The following is a 15,741-nucleotide window of genomic DNA, read 5'->3' as shown; positions in this document are numbered from 1 at the left end:
GATAAAAAACCAAAGTCTCGCTTGTTGCGCATACGAGTTGTAAACCACGCATTCCAAGGAACCTGTAAAACCTATAACGCCGCCCCGGACTAGCCGAGAGGTATGTAAGATCCATGCTCCAGTCCTCAAACTCGTTTGATTTGCAAATTTAGTAATGACGTTTGCGCTCGGTTTGCCCCCGCACTTCCCCTTCTCCTTTCCATCCTGGCTACCGTGGGGCCGTCCCTCCCTCCCAACGTTCTTCCCGTCCCCCACGGTTCTGTTCTCCCCCACGGATCGCGGTGGAGATCTTGTGCATCCGGGAGCTGCTCCCCCTGGCGCACCCTCTCGCACTCTGCTGGACACACACCCTCCGAGCAGCCTGGGGGACCACCCTGGCGGATCACCCTGGCGAATCCCCAGCCTGGCATGATGGCTCACCTTGTCATAGGCCTTTTGCACGCCTTTCTGCGGCCCGGACACCTTCCACTGCGCGAGCGGGTTTTGGCCCTGAGTCCCTAGGACCTCCACATGCGCCCCGCCCTGGTACTCATTCGCAAACATGACGTGGGGCTCTAGGGCCCGGACGTCCGCGGGCGCGCCTGAGGAACGGACCTTGGCCAAAGGCTGGCCGGCTGCTGCTGCTGCTGCTTGACCGAACGATAGCACACACGCTTCGCGTGTCTGTCACCGAAATGTCACGCCGAACCCGGCGGGCCACCCGCCGGAGAATGCGCCGCCTTCGGAATCCGAGACCGCCTTAGAGCGATGTAAAAGGTTTGGCTGGCGGAGCCTGCTCAGGCCAAGCTGGTACCGAGCAGCAGGGCCCGCGGGCGAGATGCAAGGCTCCTCGCCCGCGGCGCCCCGGCCGTAGTTATCTCATGCAAGATGCCAGTTACGGTGACTTTCCAGCTGTGCTATAAATTGGGAAATTTGGGGCAGGGTTGTCGTAACAACCGGTGTCAAGCTCGAAACGGAACAAGGGACGAGTGGAAGTCGAAGTGGAGACGACCCACAGGCAGGTACAGGTTTCTCTCATCCATAATCATGCTGATGTATGCATGACCTTGACTGAGCTTCGGAACAATAATGCTTCGAAGCCAAAACCCGTAGCAACAACCAATTACTCGGCCTTCAACCCCCAGCAAAGATTGACGATAGGCCGTGATGCGACTCTCAAGTGATCCAGCACAGTCTGGCCACTCACGTTTTGGCTATTCGATGTCCCTCTGCAGTCCGTTCCGCCCAGCTCCCAGTGCGCTGCCGGTGCACAAGATATAAAGGATGCACGGAACCGAACAATGTGTCAAGAAGAATTATATGTTGAAATTCTATCTGGATTTGCTATCCCAAAAAGTTTTGCTATTGTAATGGAAGCAAGGTTAGGTAACTATGGCCCTGCAGTTTGTTTTCACAGCAAATTGCTAATGTAATGATGTCAGTATCAAGACTGCGAGCATCACTGCAGAAACAAAGCTGGTGAAACTGCTGAGTGACTGCAGTACGGAGGCTTTACGATCAAAATGCCCCGTTCCATCCGCGACCTGCAAAATTGTTTGTTTTTACACCATCAAATTGTGGATTACCGGTGCTGAGTTCAGCTGGTTGCTCGTCTGGTGTCCACACTCTTTTGTGGGAACTGCGGCCTGGAATATGATTGCGCATCGTCATGCCCGGCTCGCTGCCGCGCCTCATGCTGGCCTTAAAGCTTTGAGGCGTGGCTTTACAACCCAGATGTCGATTTCCCAGGCGATCCGGAGCCAAGCATCACGGGTAATCTTTCGCTTGCAATTCAGGCTTTCCAGGCTACCATAGGCATGCGTCAAACCCTATCATCACCTCTCTTGGCATGAACAATCTCGACACATATGGCGCTCGTAATTCTGTCGTTGGCCATTTCACGCAGGCCGTGAGCACCTGTCGTGCTCAGAAGACCTCCGAGTTTCCTCCCAGCCTTCAGAAGATCGTGGGCGCTTTCCAAATGGTGCCGGACCCGATGGCCAGGTGAGTCTGCAGCGCTCCATGGGACGGCAATATCGAAACACGGAAAAAGGGCGGGAGCTTGGAAAGGGGCCGGTGGCCACGGCTCTCCAGGGAACCCCACATAGTAACAAGCGCCCACGCCTCAGACCAACTCACACATGACACACAAGTACTCGTACACACACATCCACCTACACCTCTTCTGTCAAAAGGAGGGCCTACAGACCAACGGGCCCGGGGCAGTGAAAGAGTGAAACAAAGCAAATCCTAGCTCAGGACTGAACAAGCTATGGCACCCTGATCCACTTCTCACCCCCACCCAAAACAACCCCCCTTGCGAGTAAGCGGCTGCTACACGCTCCTGGACGAGATGGCTTTCTCCATGTCCTGCCCCCCGCCCATCATCTGGTCCCACCTCATCTGAACCCCACCTCTACCCATCCAAGGTGCATCCACGCCTCGACGCACTTCGGCATGTTCAGCGGTTCCAGACCCCAGTAATCTGAGCTTTCTCGCCGTCTTTCCTCCCCCTCCGACCTCACCCCGTGCAAGGCGCTTCCATCTGCTGCTTCCCCCTCACCCCTTCTAACCTCCCATCGGACCTCCCGTCATAAACGTGAAGCCCTTCTGCGCTTCTGCTACTGCTACTGCTACTATTGCTGCCATTATTTCTTTGGTCCACATGATCCCGCTGCTACTACTGCTGCTACTACTGCTGCTACTACTGCTGCTACTACTGCTGCTACTACTGCTGCTACTACTGCTGCTATTACTGCTGCTACTACTGCTGCTACTACTGCTGCTGCTACTGCTGCTATTGCTGCTGCTACTACTGCTGCTATTGCTACTGCTACTACTGCTGCTATTGCTTCTGCTATTGCTGCTGCTACTACTGCTGCTACTACTGCTGCTATTGCTGCTGCTATTGCTGCTGCTATTGCTGCTGCTGCAGGTACAAGCAGTTGTTGTTCTTCGCCACCAAGCTGGCCCCCATGCCCGCAGAGGATCACATACCGGAGAACAAAGTAGAGGGATGCGTGTCGCAGGTGGGGCGAGTGAAGGAGATGGACCGCGAACCATAGTGGGAGCGCCTGGGGTACCCCGCTGCCTGGATCTATTGCCTTGTCTTGCCCTTGCCTGAGCCCACTCGCCCGCGCCGTGCTGCCCCACTGACCAGGTGTGGGTGGTTCCGGAGCTGAGATCTGACGGCAAGATCTACTGGAGAGCTGACTCAGACTCACAGCTGACTAAGGCGAGTCCGTACAGGGCGAAACGGAGTGTGCGAGCGGAAGGGGAAAGTGGAGGAAAAGGGTAATAAGCGGACCCGGGGGATGATCCTATTGGGCGTCCGGGGACGATAACGACACTGCCACACAGTTGCGATTGTTACATAATACCGCTTCTAACGACCTCTCCTGGCGCTCTTGCTCCTCGCTGATGATATAACCTGGTCAGGGTCTGGCCGCCTTGCTGGTGACGGGCCTCAGCGGCTGCACCCCCGCGGAGATACTTTCCGTACAACCCACCTTCATCGAGATGTTAGGACTGAAGCAGAGCCTCACACCCAGCCGCAACAACGGCTTCCTAAACATGTTCCGACTGATGCAACGTAAGACGCTGGAGCTAGTGGCGGCGGCGGCGCGAGCTGACGGCGGCGGCGCCGCCGCAGGTGGCACCGCCGCCGAGCCGGCGGCACAAGGCACCAGCAGCGGTAACGGAAACGGGGCCACGGCAGCGACGCCAGCCGCCACTACTGCAGCCAGCGGCAGCAGCAGCAGCAGTAGCAGCGCGACGACGACGTCATCAACGCCTGTAGAGGACGGCATGCGGCGAAAGCTCTTGGCGTCGTTGAGCCCGTCGGTGCTCAACATCTGGAACGACAGTGCGCAGCATGCAGGGCATGCGGGTGCAATGGCGGCACGGCACGGCAAGGCGGGGGAGACGGGGGAGACGCACTTCCGAGTGGAGGTGGTTTCGGAGGCGTTTGAGGGGATGACGCAGGTCAAGCGCCAGCGGATGATCTACCAGGTCAGTGGGGGGGGGGGATGGGGGCCGGGGGTGGGGGGAGGGGTTGGGCTAGGGTACCGGATGTTTGCACGAGTGCAGAGGTGATTTTGCGCATCCCGGCGTCTGATAGGTAGTCGCACATGTGGCACATGTAACTTTGGACTGCGCCCGTTTGTATGTTGACTGTCCTCCTTTCCCCCCTCCCCCTCCCCGCTCCACACACCGGTGCTGGTTGCCCTTGGCAGCTGTTGGAGGAGGAGTTCGCGATGGGGCTGCACGCCCTGTCCCTCGTTACACGAACACCCGTGGAGGCGGCCGCTGCTGCTACTACTAGGACCTGAGCAGGCGGAGGTGGTGACGGGTGGGGGCAGACGAGGAGCCGGAAGGGGGAAAGCTGCGAGGTGGTGGTGGTGGTGGTGGTAAAGCTGCGAGGTGGAAGTGGTGGTGGTGGTGATGGTGATGGTGCGTGAGGCGCTGATAGATTGGAAGGAGGTAAGAAAACCCTCAGCTGACGGCGCTGATGAGGTGCCCCCGGTGATGAGACTCCGCATCACGCTGTGTGTGTGGACCTCTCTGTAACCCGGGTGAACAACACCCACACGCCGTATCCGAGCACTTGGGGGGCAATGTAATGCTTGAAAAGAGAGGAGGGAAGCGCCAGCGAAAAGAGCGGGAGCGAGGAGGGAGAGGGAGAGGGAGGGAGGACGTCTCCTCCTTTCAGAGTGAGAGCTGACCATCAGGTGGCGGGGGTGCGGCCGGAAGGACACTCCGCGTGGTCAGGGCGTTACGAGTGGGAGCTTGTGGGGGTTGGGTCACCTTGGCTAGGCTGAGATGGTGCAGAGGGAGGCCCGCGGGCAGGGGCAGAGGTTAGTGGGGGGAAAGACGAACCACAAACGAGGTTAGTGGGGGGAATGCCTGAAGCTGAAACATATAATATATATATATATATATATATTATGATATATATATATATATCACGTTATACATATGCAGCTCTCGCGCAACAGGCGCTAGGGGATTTTGGGGGGGGGGGGCGATCGGTGGTACGGGAAAAGGAGGGGGTAAGAGGGAGTCGTAGTAGCGAGATAACGAGGACAGAGGGTCAGACGGATGAATGGAGTGCGGCGATGATCATTTCGCCGTTCGTCTGAGCTGATGTTTGTCTGTTTGTTTGTCTGCCTCCTTACAACAATGAGGTACGTACGGTAACGGTGCTGTAACAGGAAAAAGGATTTGATGGAGTGAAAATGCGCCCTATGACACATCGCAGAGGCCACTTGCTTTCTCTTTCTGCATGAGGAGGGAGTAAAAAAAACAGATAGCGATTGGGACTCGGCTGCGATAGTCATTTGCACGTGTGCGCGTGTATGTATGTAGTGTTTGTACGTATGTGTGTATGTATGTATGTACGTATGTGCGCGCTAAGGCTATGGTTGTGGTGTTGCAGATGCGGCTTGCACAAGCAGATTGTACGGGTTTACTGCTGAAACGCACTGACCCACAAGTGCTGCTGCAGCATGCCAGCTGAAGCTGAGGCCGGAAGAGGTGAAGTGCCGCTGACGGGATTTCCTTAATTTCATGATGTTGGTATTCATTTAAATATTGCGCCGCAGGAGGGACAGATCGATTGATTCAAACACGCCGGCAGTTAACGTAACGGTCAACCCTAAGTCCCGCGATACAGGAAAAGACCACCACTCGGGAAGGGAGACACGTTGCTCATTGCACTAAGAGTGTGCGGTTGAAATGCCGTGTAAGACCTGGTTAGAAGAACTTACGCGGAGTCGACTGTCAAAAAGATAGGTGACGATGCTTTTTGTCAACACGACATTCGGACCGTTCACTACGGGACCGGAAGCTGCACCACACGTTCGCTTACGTGAGTGCCCCGCGGTACCCTTGATCGCGGTGGGGTTCGAACCCCCCACCGGGGAATGGGCCTCCCAGGGGGAACAGATCAAGAACATAGACCACCCTAACCATATGCCCATCACTCATTCACCGCCAGCAGTTCCACGACCACCGCCGCCGCACTGGCTTCACCTCCACCTCACCCGGGCGCCTCTGTGTGTGGGGGGGGGCCATGCTGTGGCAACACCACCGGGTCCTGGCGATCCGCACGTTCGCTCTTGAGATGTGCCTTGGGCACGTGCCAGTAATCGCAGCTATTGGAGGTGCTCACCTCCGGCAGGAGCAGCAGCAGTAGGACCACGGTGCCCTCCTCATGTTGACTGCAGCCGCAGGTCCATGCGGACCGACAGTGGGGAACAAGCGGGGAGGGCGCGTGTGGAGGGGAATAAGTCAGCGTGCGATGTGTCTATTGCCGGGTCATAGGATATCAAGCGCGCAATTGCACCTCGACAGTACGACACAGTACGGCTGACATGTACACTACAACATGCGATACATCAACAACCTACGTGGCGGAACCCGTAATGCCGTACACTTACGTGAGGTGTTTCCTCTGATGGTCGCAACGTCCGGAGGGCAACACACCTTGCGGATCCCAAGGCCCGGTGAGGTGTCCGGTGAGACGCGCCAAAAGGGGGGAACGAGAGTTCAGGATGTCGGTTACGGGTTGCGACACAAGAAAAGCAATTCAAGACCAAGGCATGCACACATACACACACACACACACACACCACAACAACGCAATACCATGCTTGGCAGGCGGCCGGCAGCTCTAACCAGGATTTGCTGCGCGCTAAAACATTTCCTAGATCTTTGCCGCGCTGCGCTACGCTGTACTGTGCTGCTGTTGCTGTTCTTGCTGCTGCCAGCCGCCTGTCGATTACGACTGGCCACTGCTCACAATCACGCCAGGCCTACCCTCCGACCTATCATACCATCCCACCATCTTATCCCCCATCACCCACTTGCCTTCGGCTTGGTACGGCACGCTCACCCCCAGCAACGCGTCCCTCTCACGTCCCGAGGGCAGTGCAATGCGCCCCGCCAAACCGACGTGCGGGGTGACGGAACACATCATGGGGGAGGGGGGGGGAAGGGAAATGGAGAGGGCCAAGAAGAAGGTCGTCAGTCGGATGACTACGAAAACTGGACAACACTGCCCGCATGTCACACACCTAGCGGCCAAGAATCACTTTAAGCATCACAACACGCAGGGTGCGAGCTGAGCTGGGTCAAAACCCTCCAAAGGGGTTCCCCTTTAGGGGAAGACAACCTGCTGCGTTAAACCCTAGTTGACCCTGAACGCGTGAAGTGGGCGCAACGCCTCCCCAATACCCCACCCCTCACCCAATCCCACGCACGCACTTGCACCCAAAATTGCAAGGCATGGCCAGCCCCAGTCCGCTTGTAGAATGGGGATGCTCCTGGCATCCTGTGGCCGACACGCCTTACCCAGCCATCGTGCCCAAGCGAGGCGCGTCCTGGGAAGAAGACAACACAGTGATCCATCCACATTTCTTGTGTCTGTTAGCACGTCATATGGCGTGACAAGCAGTGACACATGTAACATGCAACACGCCTACAAGGCTGAGCAAGGCGAATAGGTTTCGTGTGCGGCAGGCGAACACGGCGTGTCGATTATATCATTACATAGACCGCATGCCGATTACCGCAAGTGGATTACCAAGCTCGGCCATGTTGAGAGGGGTTCACTTCATCGGTGCTATAGTGCTGGTGTCGTACAATTCTGTGTGTCGTACATTGTGGAGCACCTTATTTTGTTTTTCATGCCGTGGTCCGCGCCACTGTGGCAATTGCATGGACGGGTTTGACGCCTAATCTACCTGTCGAGCGGGTCCCTGCACGTCCCGTCCTCCACGGTACAATCATGCTTGGCTGACGGCTAACAGCGCTAACCTGGACTTGGTTTTAGGACTGGATATTTTCCTAAAGAGCTTTGCTGTGCTGCTTTCGCTGCTACTGCTATGGCTGCTGCGGCGGCGGCTTCGGCCACCAGCCGCCAGCCAAGCACGAATGCATAATCGCACGCGACATGGCACACAGGGAAACGCAACGGCACGGCGCTGCGAAGCGTGTAGTAAACCGGTTCAGGTCCACGCGAAAACACATGCACACATCATTACCCACAATTATTCAAGAATCCACGTTGTCATGAGACATCATAATCATCACGCACCAGCACCAGCACTAGCACCAGCACGTACACATACACACGCATGTCCTACACACACATGTCGTACACACACACACACCCCACAGGAAAGCAATCATGTGTGGCTGACAGCTGGCAGCGCTGACCTTTTGTGAGCTTTGGGGCTGAAAACCTTTCCTATTGGGGCTTGCTTTGTTGAGTTAGTTTTGCTGCTATCCCTATTGTTGTTGCTGCTGCCTGCCGCGAGCCAAACATGATCGCACAAGAACATTGGACATGGCACGGAAGAATACACGAGGCGCTTTGCAACGTAGAGCACACTCTGCACAGTACGCTGTGGCACAGCACGATACGGCATGGAACGGCACTGGACGCAACGACATACATAACATCACCACAACACCTGACTCATTTCACGTCTTATTCATCAATCCTACTTAAAATGCGGGCTTCGGACGCCTAGGCCAAGCGTCATCGTTCCCATGTGATCATGATCAGCGCGACAGCCATGCCTAAAATGGTATGAGACAAACAGGACAAACCATTCAGGATTCAGTAGTGGGCAATGTGCAATGCTCAGTAGTGGGCACATTGCCCACTACTGAATCCTGAATGGTTTGTCCTGTTTGTCTCAATGTGCATGGAAGAGCTGAACGGCTCGCTAGGCAAACTGGCAAGCTGGCTGCTGCTTCCCGGTTACCTTCATTTAAGCGAGCGAGCAATTTAATATTTCATATATTTTAGATGTTGGTGAACATGGAAGGCGGTTCAATTTGAGCAATACTGCGCTAACGCTTAACTGTTATGCGTGGGGCCGGGCGTGCAATTATCCCAGCCCCAAAAAATTTTAATATACGCTGCTATTCATCCGGGCACGCGTGCACAGCGGCCGCCAGCGACCATAAGGTGTGGGCACATATCCTTGCCGAAAAGGCAAAAGGATGGCAGCATATCCCTAAGAAAATAATATAGAGACATATTAGATTCGTATGCGAGCCACTCGTGACCTGCAAGGCTGCGAAGTGGAGAGCTGCTGTTCGATGGCTAAGCCTTCTCCAGCTGAAGTTGACCACCTCGTAGGTCATTTCCATCACGAATTATCTTCCGGTCGTGAGGTTATTGCTTATTGTTTGCATTCGGCGACCGTATGAAAGTTCGACTGGTTTCATCAATGCCGCACTGTCTTGCCATATGAACCTGACCTATATAGTAAAGGTCAATTGGGGGCCAGGTAAAGCTGGAAATTGTAAGCCCTAAACAGTCAAGTCGTCAGAAAGGCTAAACTACCCAGCTGCGGAAGGTCCACTGTAAAAGGTTTTGGCGCATCTAAGCCTAAAGAGTTGTTTAACATGCATAACAAGCTTTTATATATGTATATGAAATCATAAGCGTATGAGTTACCGAGAAATATGTTGGTCGGCATTGCGCCTGTTGATGGCGTACGGGGAGAGTGAAACTTGGAACCTGTCCGACACCGTACAGCACCGGATTCCTTTGTTGATGTATGCCCGGAAAAAGGGCTGGAAATGATCAGGCTGAGTTCGGAGGCGGGGGCACGGCTGAAAACCGGCGCAATGAGCCGGTGCACATGTGAGAGGTTGAATACGCCGGTGGAGTCTTATGTGCAAAGACACCTGACATGCTTGCTGGCTTTAGTGGGAAAACCAGTTTGGAAGCAGGGCATAGGAAGCTGAAAAGCGCACGCCCGTGTGACGATCCTGTGGTCCGCATATCGCGGCTTCTGGTGAAAATTTGGGTTTGGCGAGATGATCCTCCGTCGCCTAATGGCCTTGGGCGAGATAGCCGGTCATGTGCAATCGGCGGAAAGACAAAGCCCGGCACACAAGTGGAGAACAGCGATTGTCTGTCTGGGAAATCAATATGTGATCACCTTTAGAAGGCCAAAACTTACTAGTTAGCCTTGGGACCGGGCTCGCTGCGGCGTGCATCACATCTTGTCACAGCGGCTCTTGGAAGGCTGCCACGACAGCGCCACGAGATACTGCTTCGCGCAAAATCATATGGGCGCTTTCATCTCACTACTCGTGTCATGGGGAACATGTGCTTTCCCAGCAGGACGCGTGCCACACAGCAGCACCCCGCGCGGGCCCCGCACGCTACGCCCTCTGCCTTCTCTGAGCTACCTCCCCCCACCCGTTCAGAACGTCATCCGGTTACAGGCCCCGTGCCCCTTCATTAGACCCCACCGCGCTAATCCAGGAGGTTTTCGTCCCCACCACTCCTTACTCCCTGCTGCTGATGGGCACTCGCACTGCTAGTCCGACCCCTCACACCTCACACCTCGCTGAGGCGCTGTCCCATGCGAAGTCCATACGCCCCTCCATACACCGCAAAACTCATCCACAAGCGCTTTTGCCTCTCCCATCACAAGCGCTTTTGTCGAACACTGTTATCTCTTCCCCCCACCCCCACCCCCAGCGCTAGCGCCGTTCTTGTCCCCTTCCTCCCCGCCTGCGAGCTTGCCCCTCTTGGTGTTGCGGGTGTAGGCCCGGAGCACCCACTCGTTCTCCGCGTGCGATTGGTCCATGGTGCCCAGCTTGATCTGGTACAGCTTCAACTCGAATCGGGGACCGCACTGACGTCGTACGATGGGGAGAGGAGGGAGGGGGAGGAGGAGGAGGGGGAGGCGGGGTGAGTGGGTCCGGTGGGAGGAGTGTATGGATAGGGGCTGCAATGGGGCTAGCGGCATGGCGGCATGTGCGGCATGTGCGGTGTCGTGATGGTGGTGGTGGTGGTGGTGGTGGTGGTGGTTGGCCTTCGTGAGTGTCTTTGGCGGTTCAGGAGGTGGAGTTTGGTTTTCGTCTGACCAGCAGCTCAGGAGCTGACGTATCTCTCCACTCGCCACGAGGGGCCGCACTATTGCGCCTCTAACCAACCTCAACCCCAGTAGTAGCAGCAACAGCAGCAGTAGCAATAGCAGCAGCAGCAGTAGCAGCAGCCCCAACCCCACATTATCGGGTATGGGGGCCCTACCCTCCGTACCTCCGTCAGCTCAATGCTGCTGGCTCCCTTGGGCTCGCTGTAGGTGTGGTGGCGGAAGGAAATGAAGTCGTTGCGGTTGGCGAATGACACGATGCGCTTCGAGTCGTCCTGAGGGGTGGAGGGAGGGTGTTCGGCCAGTCGCTGGACAGAGAGATGCACTGTGATGCACTGACGGCGGTGTTTGTGCGCGGTGGAGGAAGATTTCATGAAACCAGTCATGCTAAAAGTTTTGTCGAGGTCCAAATCACTAAAGCCTGGATGGGGCAAGGGGGGGAAAGACGAACCACGAGCGAGTGAAGCTGATGCCAAGGAAAGAGACTGATGCGCCAGAAGTGAAGAGGGGCAAGGGGGAGTGGGAGGGAGAGGGATCAACAGCGGAACACGGAGGAAACGACGACAGCTGGCGACTGCCGCTCAGGCTCCTGCTGCCCCCTTGTGTTGCAGATTGGCAACTCACCCATCATTCCAGCTCACCCAGACACGTATGTATGACGTATATGTGTGTGTGACGTAAGACGTGTATGTACGACGTATATGTGCGTGTGCCGGGGGAGGGAAGGGGTTAGCCTGCCACCCGCCGGGGAGCCGCGGGAACACATCATATCAGCCGAGTAGCCAGAGATACAGAGAAACTACAGCTGTGCGTGTGTGTATGTGTGTATGTGTGTGTGAGTGCCGGAGCGGCAGTCAAGGTCTTGGCCGTACCTTGGGCACCGGAAAGAGGTGTTTGAGGATGTTGGCGGTTCTCTGGCCCAGCTTGGATCCCAGGTTGTCGGTGATGAGGTGCGGGTAGGCCTCGGAGATCGTGCCGACCTTTCGAGGGTGGAGTGAGCGTGGTGGGGGCGGGCGGGTGGGTGGGGGCGGGAGGGCACAAAGCGGACAGCGGGACAATACAGCGGTGATGGATGCGGCGATAGCTGCGCGGAGCAGCGGCCGCAACCCCCGCAACCCCCGCAACCCACTCGACTCCCGAGCACACCTCCGGTGGTACGCATCATCCCTCTTGAAGCCTTACACATTACAACAGTACACACACCTTCCCAAGCTTCGTAAAAGCCTCGTCCACCGTCCACCGACCCTCCTTTTCCTTTCGCCCCTACACCTCCTATCCTCCTATTAGGCCACCAAACACAACGCACATACATACATACATGCACACATACATACATACACGCGCGCGCGGGCGTACCTCCTTCTTCTGGCCGATGTCGTGTCGCAGCACGGTGTTGAAGATGCCAAAGTAAGCAGTGGGCCCGTACGGCAGGTGACACACCACCATGCCGTCTGTGCACAGGTTGTCGCGAAACGGAAACGAAAACCGGGGAAGAGGGAAATCAAAAGCGCACGTAAAGATGAGGGACGACGGGGCCCGAATAGGCCATATCCTTTAAGAAGACAATGGAAATGTATTCATTTCTTGCATTCCCCCCAAAACGCAGCAGTGACATACATACACACGCACATATATGTGTGTGGACATGCACATCATTTCCCTTGCCAGTCCCCCCAAACACAGACCACACACACACACATCCGCACCATCCGCGCAAACCGATGCACACACATACATACATACATACACAAACACACCTGGCTCTCCTCGGTGTTCATGCAGCACCACTATGTCAGTGAAATCATGTGTACGACATGTGTCCACGAGCTCCTTCAGGATGAGACCACCTCGATTGATGCGCTGACTATTGGGAATGACCAGCTTCACCTCCTGTTTAAGCGGATTCATAACGGATTTAAGAAAAAGGGATTCCCAGTAGGGTGTAGTGGGTGGGTTCATAGTTTAACGAAATTCAGTAAATGAATGCGTTACGGTGCAAGGCTTGGGCGCGAGTCTTTCGCGCCCATGTCTATACCCATATCGTCGCCACGAGCATTAAGCAGCAGCGGCGTACGGCACAGAAGTCCATCAAGTCGCCGCTGCACTACCTACCGACTAGCCGCCGTATTGCTCTCTCACCCTGATGACCCAGATGGCCCCGTGCTGAACCCCCAAAGGAATGATCTCCCATTCACCACCACCCCACCACCCGATCTCCACACACACACACACACACACACATACATAGCACGCACACATACATAGCGCCCGGGTCGTTTCCTCTTTTAACATTTCGTTCCCTGCGACGCCAGCGGAGCCCTGCTAAAGGACCCCTGGAGCCCTGTCTCCAGACCTTTTTAAGCAGCATATCTTCCTCCACTCGCAAGGTGTTTCAGCCCTTCAGCCCGTTCCTGCTCGTGCTACCCCCCAACGGTCCTCCAGCCACCTCCCCGCTCGCTAGGAACTCCTGCGCCACGCAATCCTCCCACCCTCACCCTTCCCCCTAGGATAGGAAGGGAAAGGACACACAGACCCGGCCCCGGACCGGTGCGGGGAAGCCGGGGCAGCCTGGCACCTCCGTTCTTAACCACATCTCTGGCGCCCTCTCTACCGACCGACGCCCCCCACTCTCTCGCCCGACTGAACCCGCACCCACTTTGGCGAATTGGGTCAGGCGGCTGGAGGGGTCCCGGCTGGTGGTGATGAGAACCTTGGGGTCCACTTCCCCCGCGTGAGCGTATTCATCGTCCACATGGCTGTGTTCATAAGTACGGCAGCGTACGGCCGCGCAGATAGGATAGGGGATGACAGGACAGCATGGGTGTTTACCATGTGTGTTTGGAAGTTGAGGGGATTACACAATTGATTACCGAGGTTAGCAAAGGAGCAAACTGAAAGAGTTCTTTTCCTGAACGAATGTTGAACCCGCCATCATCAGAGTCAGGTATTCTTGGCAGGCGGGGTGTCCGAGACACGGGAAAAAGCAGCTGTAGGAAGAGACGTAAATAGCTGAAGGACGTGGGTTGTGTAGGGTAGACTTAGAAACACACATACCTGCGGGGGACGGCAGTGTTGTCATCTTCAAGTTCCACCTCCCGCCTGAGTGCAGCTTCCTCGCGACGCAGCTCCGTAGGAATGGGCTTGCCCTCTACATGTAGACCCAGGCAGCCAAATAGGGGATGAGCGGAACGTGGGCAAGCGCTTGTATCAGGCCATTTGGTGCGACATGGCCAAATTTGGCTTTCCGCCGAAAACAGGTGTCAGGGAGCCCTCGAACCCAAACCCGGAACAATATTAAGGCAGGCAGAAGTAGCTAAATTACTCTCTATGCTGCCCTATCTTCCCGCTTGGAACACACTGACTTGCTTCCAGGAGTGACTCGGCGGCGGGTCGTGCTCACCTTCAAGCGCTTTCCGAATTAATCGTTTCCGCTCATATGCCGCCCGCTCCTTTCCCTCCAAGCTTTTCCTGTAAAGGTATTCCTTCCTCAACCTAACATTCCTTCTTAACATCCCGACAATTTAGTCGCGAAATGGTATACGTAAGACGGCGCCAACGCAGCAGCGTCAGCTAAGTTATCTATATGGTATTATAAAGTGACTGTCAAGCGGAGTTAATATCGCGCCGTGACGCTAATAACTGCAGGTTCAACAGTAATTCACCGTTGTGACTTTGCCTGCGCAAAACCGTTGTACTATGTCACCTGATGTCGACGTAAAAATGCAGTGGTAGACGGCAGCTAGAGGTTTGCAGACCGGATGTACGGCAGAAGAGCAGCACGCACAGCATGTTGGCCAAGCCCGCTACAACCCACTCACTCGCTTCCATTTGTGCTGTGTCCACAATAGGATCGGAGTAATCCCCTGGTACTGTTTTTGGTAAATCCTCCCAATAGTGGCAGCCCGTGGCCGATACTGCAAGAATGCACTGTGCACACGTCGACAAGCTTAAGTGGGCCAGAAGGGAGCCACGGCATCCGTGACTCCAATCCGATTAGAAGGCTTTCAGCAAGCGTGGAAAATGTATGCATCCGAGCAGCCCGACCAGCCGAACTTCCACCCCTCCGCCTGTGCCCCTCACCCGCATGGGAGCTGCGTATCAGCATGGAGCTGGTTCAGGCGCGCCGTGACACTAACATGGTGACTATGTACGTGCTGCTATGGATACAGATGCATGGTATCGGTACCGTTAAGCCGACAAGTTCTGACAGCTACCGCCCACACAGCGCTGCGACATGTATGATGGCATGCGATTGGAAGCAACGCACACGCTCACTGCTGCTGTTTTCCGTACCGGTGTCCAGATGCGTTCGTTTATCAAGGCCGTTTTGGAGTTGAATACATTAGCGTTTGGAGCTAGATACAGCTGCATAGGGCTACATCATGCTGTGCCATGCCCAGTATCCCTGATCTGCAAGTTGACGCAACGGTGACGGTTATTTCCTCAAGTCGCGATCTTATCTCATGGTATATCTCCTGGTAGGATATCTTCCAAGAAGATCCTGAGCGGACCGTAATTACAGGGGGCTCTTGTGGAAAAATCGTAGGAGACCTGCGGGCTTGACTCAAGTAGCCTCGGTCTACGGTGCCATTGGCGGCCTTAGAGAAGCTTTAGAGGCCCAAGAACAATTTCACGAAAGCTAAAGTCATATGCCAATTTCTTGGGGCATACCCTGCGACACACGCACACACACGCACGCACACACTGCCTGCTCGACCCCTGCTGCAGGGCACAGTAACCCACAAAGGCTTGGTCAACAAATCATGCCGTACTCTCTCGCTTGGCACGTCCGCAGGGATCTGCAGCAGCCACCGCCGCCGGCGGCAACAAACAGCACCCGACAATGTTTCCA

The 15,741-nt window shown here is 55.6% G+C and overlaps 2 protein-coding genes across 2 annotated transcripts; one reads left to right on the top strand and one right to left on the bottom strand.

The window, feature by feature from the left end:
* Positions 1–1,546: 1,546 nt before the first annotated feature.
* On the top strand, positions 1,547–4,310 carry sufE (cysteine desulfuration protein; the record flags this gene model as incomplete). Its single annotated transcript, XM_002951585.1, has 6 exons — positions 1,547–1,752; positions 1,886–1,983; positions 2,915–3,008; positions 3,140–3,241; positions 3,418–3,990; positions 4,215–4,310. Exons 1-6 carry the CDS (start codon positions 1,633–1,635, stop codon positions 4,308–4,310), a joined length of 1,083 nt encoding a protein of 360 aa, XP_002951631.1. The 5' UTR covers positions 1,547–1,632.
* Positions 4,311–10,463: 6,153 nt separating this feature from the next.
* VOLCADRAFT_61433 (uncharacterized protein) lies at positions 10,464–14,401 on the bottom strand (the record flags this gene model as incomplete). Its single annotated transcript, XM_002951505.1, has 8 exons — positions 10,464–10,649; positions 11,057–11,164; positions 11,762–11,869; positions 12,246–12,340; positions 12,647–12,779; positions 13,546–13,645; positions 13,944–14,037; positions 14,290–14,401. 8 exons carry the CDS (start codon positions 14,399–14,401, stop codon positions 10,464–10,466), a joined length of 936 nt encoding a protein of 311 aa, XP_002951551.1.
* Between the last annotated feature and the right edge of the window lie 1,340 nt (positions 14,402–15,741).

The sequence above is a fragment of the Volvox carteri genome (assembly GCF_000143455.1).
Source record: "Volvox carteri f. nagariensis unplaced genomic scaffold VOLCAscaffold_24, whole genome shotgun sequence".
Classification (NCBI taxonomy): domain Eukaryota; kingdom Viridiplantae; phylum Chlorophyta; class Chlorophyceae; order Chlamydomonadales; family Volvocaceae; genus Volvox; species Volvox carteri.
Note: the sequence above shows the minus strand (reverse complement) of the source record. Positions and strands in the feature narration are given on the sequence as shown.